Source organism: Empidonax traillii, unplaced genomic scaffold (assembly GCF_003031625.1).
Source record: "Empidonax traillii isolate 1590-97213 ecotype Southwest subspecies unplaced genomic scaffold, ASM303162v1 scaffold954:size226960, whole genome shotgun sequence".
Taxonomy (NCBI): Eukaryota; Metazoa; Chordata; class Aves; order Passeriformes; family Tyrannidae; genus Empidonax; species Empidonax traillii.
Window position 1 is genome coordinate 85,509 of NW_020956147.1, and position 6,420 is coordinate 91,928.

The 6,420-nt window shown below is 46.8% G+C and overlaps 1 protein-coding gene across 1 annotated transcript in view; it reads left to right on the forward strand.

Moving 5' to 3' along the window:
- The first annotated feature begins 3,124 nt into the window (after positions 1–3,124).
- LOC114067673 (gastrokine-2-like) overlaps positions 3,125–6,420 on the forward strand; it is an 8,460-nt gene continuing 5,164 nt past the window's right edge. Inside the window, exons 1-5 of the mRNA XM_027903263.1 lie at positions 3,125–3,216; positions 3,745–3,798; positions 4,260–4,391; positions 4,865–4,975; positions 5,735–5,888. Of these exons, the coding sequence (XP_027759064.1) occupies positions 3,205–3,216; positions 3,745–3,798; positions 4,260–4,391; positions 4,865–4,975; positions 5,735–5,888 (463 nt within the window). The 5' untranslated portion in view covers positions 3,125–3,204. The remainder of the gene's footprint in view (positions 3,217–3,744; positions 3,799–4,259; positions 4,392–4,864; positions 4,976–5,734; positions 5,889–6,420) is intronic.

Below are 6,420 nucleotides of genomic sequence, written 5' to 3' on the forward strand. Positions count from 1 at the left end.
TGAATAAGGCATCCTGCTGACTGCTGGAGAAAGGGCCATGAATTAAAATAACTGCTTTTAGTTAAACTGACATATGCTGGGTACTGTCTCCACACATACTCTGGTAGTAAGTGGTGAAAAGAGACCCCTAAATAATAATAATAATAATAATAATAATAATAATAATAATAATAGAAATAACAATAACAATAACAACAAACTCTGGCACACTGTTCAGATGCTCATCCTGACTTGCACTGCTGGAATGTGGTAGATCACTGCTAATGCACTCCCAGAGGCTGCCTGGATAGCTCCTGCTCGTACCCAATTCCTTGGAAACTCTGCTGCTCACCCAGAAACAAGTGATCAGTGAGAGCAGTCGAGGTGTCACATCCCTTTCCCTCCCCTGTGCTTACAATCATGGGAATTCCAATGGGAACAGCCTTTATTTCCCCTTCATTTTGCCTCCTCAACCCACCCCTGCCCTGAACCACCACGCTGGGGGTGGCCCAGTTCCTGTTCCCCACACAGGAGAAACCACAGCACAGTGCCAGGAACGGGAGCAGAGGGGGAAGCTGAGCGAGTTCCTGAATCTGTGCTCCTTGTGCAGCCCTCTGACAACACCATCCCTGGCCCTAAATTGCATTTAACCCTGTGATGGTGCCACTGGAAGGCCAAAGTTCTCTCCAAGGCTGCTTGAATACACACAAAAAAAATACTTCCTGAGGCCAAGTGGACATTCCTGGGGTGGGAGAATCTGCCTGGGGAGACTTGCACTTGAACAAACTCGTGCTGCACAAGACAGGCATGAATTCCCCCTGCTCAGAGGAGGTGGCCAAGCAAGGGGAGGCTGGAGATGAGACTTTGTGGCTCCTGTTTTACATTGCAGTCAAATTTAAGCACAGAAAGCATTGAGAGGCAGAGGAGGGGCAGGACTGAGCTCTGCTCTGGGGGGAGCAGGGACAGCCCCCAGGGAATGGCTGGAGCTGTGTCAGGGCAGGCTCAGGGTGGATCTCAGGGAAAGGTTCTTCCCCCAGAGGGTGGTTGGCACTGAACAGGCTCCCCAGGGCAGTGGGCACAGCCCCAAGGCTGCCAGAGCTGCAGGAGGGGTTGGATGATGCTCTTGGGGCTGGGTCTGTGCAGGGCTGAGGGTTGGACTGATGGTCTTTGTGGGTCCCTCCCAGCTCAGCATATCCTGTTGCTGTGACTGATGTGTGCTGATTTCAGGTACGTTCCTGGGAGATGTGTGATAAACTGGGGGGGGAAAAGCCTCCAAAAAGCAAGGATTTCCTGTGGGAATATAGACAGGCTTTGCCTGAGACAACCAACCTGCACTGGGTTCTCTCTTGCAATCGTGCTAATTAGTCAAATGCTTTTCAGAAATCAATCTTTTTGTCTTTGTCTGATGGGATCAACAGAATTCAGTCAGTCCAGTGGAAGGTGAAAATTGTGACATTGTGGCTATTTCTGAATTGAGTAACTGTGGATCTCCCAGGTCACTCTGCCCTTACCTGTGTCTAAGCACATCGATGCTTAGGAAAGTAGGAGCTCATGTTTCCTGGGTGTTTTTCAGAAGAAATTACTATATAAAGGCATGGAAAATGAAATGGACACCCCCCCCTCCCTCCCCAAAAGTAATGGAAAATTAAATTCAACTTTCCGTTTAATGCATTTAGAACTTATTAAAGCTTTTTGTTTTAACTTGTGGTGCCTGACCCTGTTATATTCCTGCTGTGAAAGGCTTATTTGACTGCTGAAATCTACACTGAGTATTTCTGACATAACTGGAATCTTAGAAACAAAGAATCTTTTGAGAAGAAGGGCCAGGGCCAGCTCTTAAGAGGAGAGCAACTTCAACCTGATTAGTCTAACTGTGCTTATCACAATTTGATATCTGTTTATGTGCTTTCTGATACATTGCTTAGCAGCACAGCTTTGTTACACTGGAGATAACCTTTTCTTGTGTGGACTTAGGTGGCATAAAGCAAATGTGTACAATTTCCTTTTTTTTTGTTGTTTGGTTTTTCTTCTTTCCCATTGAGGCCTGTTTGCTGAGAGAGATTTCTGTACAATCTCCTTCACTTTTTTTTCCCCCGATAACGGAGATTACAGAAATGTGTTTGCTGTTAGTTTGAGCTCTTGTTTTATTTGGAGGGAACCGGCCTCGATTACGACCTTTTAGTAGAAAGCAGAGTGTGATTCATCCAGGTCCCAGCGCTGGCTGGGGTGGAGTTGTGGATGAGGAGGAGCCTGGGCAAGGTCGCAGCCACCAGAGAACACTTCTCATGGCAAAGCCCTGTGGTCATTGGATTTTCATAAAACACAGCAATCAGTAGCACCTCTAAAGGGGGAATCCCCATCCTGCTCCTTTTGGTTCTGTGACCTTGGGTTGAAACCAGGCAGCCTCTGGATTTTCCCATCACGCCTTTGAACGCTGAGGAGGCCAAAAGTCACCCAGGTTGTCCTGGGAAGCAAAGCTGCTGTTCCTAACTCTGTCACTAATTTCAGTGCAGGTGGTCTGCCCATCAGGGGAACTGATCAAAAGTGAGCAGAACTTTTTGTAGGAGTCCAAGCACAGAGAAGAGAATCATGGGATCCCACAATGGTTGGGATTGGAAGGGACTTTGGGGTCATCCAGTTCCAACCCCCTGCCATGGGCAGGGATGCCACTCACTGGAGCAGGTTGCTCAAGGCTCCACCCAATAGAGGAGATGAAAGAATTGGCTGAGGGATTGTCCTGTTGGGTGGCTGGTGTGGAGGCCACCATGACACAAGTGTTTCTTTCCAGGGTTTGTCTGCAGACCATCAATCGGGCTCTTGGGGATTGTATTCCAGAAGACAAAATGCAGTTTGTACAAATGAATAGCAGAGTTATTCCCAATGACATTTAATTCTGGATAATATCCTGTTAAACATTTAAAAAAAAATAGAACCAGCAAGGCTGGGAACTCCTCTAAAGTTTCAACCAGTAAATAATAGCCATTTGTAGAGTGATTGATTTACTGAGTCTTACTGAGTGCTTTAAATATATCAGGGTCAGGTTATCTGTGCCAACCCAAAATTCAGATAGGAGGCTTACGACATGTAGATATGGACTTGTTCGAGTCATGAAGGAAAGTTCTGTCAAGTGTTTCCCACACCTCCAGCAAGATATAAAAGTTGAAGGTCTCTGGGATTTCCCCACGTTTTACCTTCTGCTGCGTCTTGTTCTCATCCAAAAGAAAAATGAAGAGACTTGTGAGTATCCCCATTTCTGTTGAACTTTTAATACTCTGAGCTCCTATTTCTTAGAAACAAAAGGACAGAGGAGAAGATGCCCAAGTAAGTGGCACAGCACAGGGTACAACGTGCTGTTTCTTTGGTGGTTCAGTAAGAAACCTGCATTCCTTGGGTCAGTGCAGTCGGTTGCAGCATCACTTGAGCAAAGAGTGAAGAACTGACTGCCATTCACAAGGGTTTTTTTTTTTTGGTGTGTTTTAATAACTGCAGTTGTAGAGGCAAATCAAGAAGTAACAAGGCATCAAGGAGGGACTTCTGAGAATACAAAAAAAATTGGTGGTTAAGTTATTCTGCTTTTTCAGTTACAGGCAAAAGAGACCCAAATAAACGAGAAGTTTGCAATGGAGAATTGTAATTGCTTTCAGTTAATGCACATGTTAAATGGGTCATTTTTCAAACTGATGCTACAGCTGCTGCCCTCAGTTCATAGTGCTTTGAAGTCACTGCCTGGTGTTTTGCTGAGTGAGATGCTGATTCCTTTTACAGGCTTCAGTCCTCGTTTTGCTGGGAGTCTTCTGGGCTCAGACTTCTGCACTGGACGTAAGTAGATGATGAGCCTTCTCCTGAATGTGCTCATTTAAAATGTGTTGGATCCCTGGGCAGGGGGAATAGAGCAGCTAGAAAAGCACAGAAGGTACTAACAAGTTGGTTACTGCCAAAGAAGAAGAGCTGTTGTCAGAGGTGACAGTCAAGGCAAAGAGGTGGTTGTGTGTGGATGCAGAGTAACAGGAAATCTGGGTGACACAGGTCCCCCCTTGGCTCAGCTGAAATTTAGAAACTGCTGCAGTCTCCTGACAGTCCCAGATGACTGGGATGTCCCACTGTGGTTTTCCTCAGCCTGCAGGAGGGCCCGTTGCACAGCTGATCTCCACCTTGGGAGCCTCCTGAGACTGCCCGAGGGTCGTGAGGGGATTTAGTGTTTACCTAAAGCCAACTGGGGTTTGTTGCACCTGCTGAAGATGAAGCCAGGTGACAATCAGTGACTGTGCTTTCTGCCACAGACCTTTGTGCTGCGACAGCCTGGCAGTAACTATGTGACCGGGACCATGACCATCCACAGCGAGGAGCACGTCGTCGACGTCCACATCCGCTCCGGCGTCTACTCCTCTGATACCATCTTCGACTACTCCCACGTGAGTAAAGACAGGAATCGACCTCCCACCTCACCTCTCAGGAAGTTTTTAAACTCAGAAATTATTTTGTTGTGTTTTTGCCACGTGCTGCCCTGAAACCAGTTTCTTTTAACCCTCCCATCACCTTCCCCCTCTTAAACCATCTCCTTGTCTCACCCATACGATGGGTCAGTTTAACAGACTTGTAAATGAATCCTGTGGTGGCAATTCATGACAGTGAGGGGAGAGCAAAGGATGGGCCACCAGCACTCAGGTGCAGCGAAGTCTGCCAGAAATGATGCTTCCAATCTTACAAACAGCCACTGGGACAGGCTTCCATTTACCAAAGGGGACAATGGAAATGCAGGGTCGTTCCACAGCAGCAGCCTGTGTGGCCACTCGGGGTTTCTTCTGGATTGGAGTGGAGACCATCAATGAACATCAGTGTCAGCCATTTTTAATTAAATATTTAACCTTCCTTCTTTTGGCCTAAGGGGTATATTGCCACCAGGCTGTTCTCCCGAAATGCCTGCTTTATCATGAAAATCCAGAAGGAATACATCCCAGAGCTGCGAGAGATCGGCCGGCTGGCTTTCGAGAGGCAGGTGAGCTCGTAGTGAACCCCTCACTGTCCACAAGGAGGGCAGGTGGGGTGTGATGGGAGCACCCACACTCTGCCTCCAAAAGCAGTTGCTCTGTTGCTGTCTTAGCCATGATGGAGCTGATCCGACAAGACAGAACTTCCAGGGAATATCATGTAGAACGTTTTCCTGGGATACCGAACAGTCACGGCCCCCCTGCAGTTTCAAAGCAGTTTGTCAGGGTGTCTCGAACTGTACGATCCCCACTGCTCGAAACTGATGTAATTTGACTATTTTGAGGTGATCACAACGTAAGTCTGGGCAGACTTGCCCTTTATTCATTGCCCTGCTGATATTTTGAGCTCGACATAGCTTGAATTTTTTTTTTTTTTTTTTTTGCAGAACAGAGCTTAGAGATCAATTTACTTTGAGTAGACTTTGACTTCCCTATTCAGGCTGAGGTTTCAGAAGGTGACTGGAAGTATTTCTTGGAGATGACCCGGAGTTCTGGCCCATTTTGTGCCAGCCCAGCAGTAGCACATTTACAGCAAAATTTACTGCCAATTAACATAATTTAATAAGGCAGAAATACGGCTCAGGTTTGCTGTGTTGGCAGAATTAGTATCTAGTGAATTTTGTTTCTGAGTAGACTGAAAATGTTTATTTCTCTTTAAAGGCATGGAGCTTCTTTAGCTAATGTTTTTTTGTGAGGCAAAGGAAGGTGATTTTAAGTTTGGGAAACCAAAGCTACAGCACTGATGCTGTGTAACCTCTCCTTTTCAGATGATGAGGGACGTTTACTCTCCAAATAACGTGTGGACCCAGTTTCAGTCTGGCAATTCTGTGCTGGGGCGTTGGAAGGACTGGATCCTCTATGGCAAGCACATCGAGCAGCTCTGCACGGGGCTGCCCCTCTACCAGCTCGTAGCCACTGCACGTGAGTTACAATCAGAACACTCTGCTCCTGGTGCTGTGCATAACCTGCCCCTCAAACCTTCCTGTCCTCTCAGTCCACGCGGTACCTTTGAGCTGGTCAGGCATTTCCCCCCCATTCAGCTGCACCACAAATGTTTGGCACAGTTTTGGGACCGACAGGAGCCTTGAGCAGGGGATTGAGGTGTTTTTTTTCCTGGCTGGACGCAGGGATCTCATTGACGATCATCTCTTCATCTTCTCGTTTCTTGTAGCACCGGAGAATACTGATGGCTGTGCCACTGCAGGAATTCCGAGCATTCTGGGCCTTAAAATCTGTGAAGAACTCATTGCAACTGAATCCTGACATTCCTGCTGCAAGGAACTGCCTGATTTCTTTGCACGCTTTTGGGATGGGGAACCGTGTTCTCCAGCTGGAGCAGAGCTCGAGTACAAGGCTTCACTTGCCCATTCAAAGCTTTGATGTATGACAAACCTATGATACACAAATAAAGATAACGCTTTAATAACTGAGGAAAATGCTTTGCCCTTTTTTT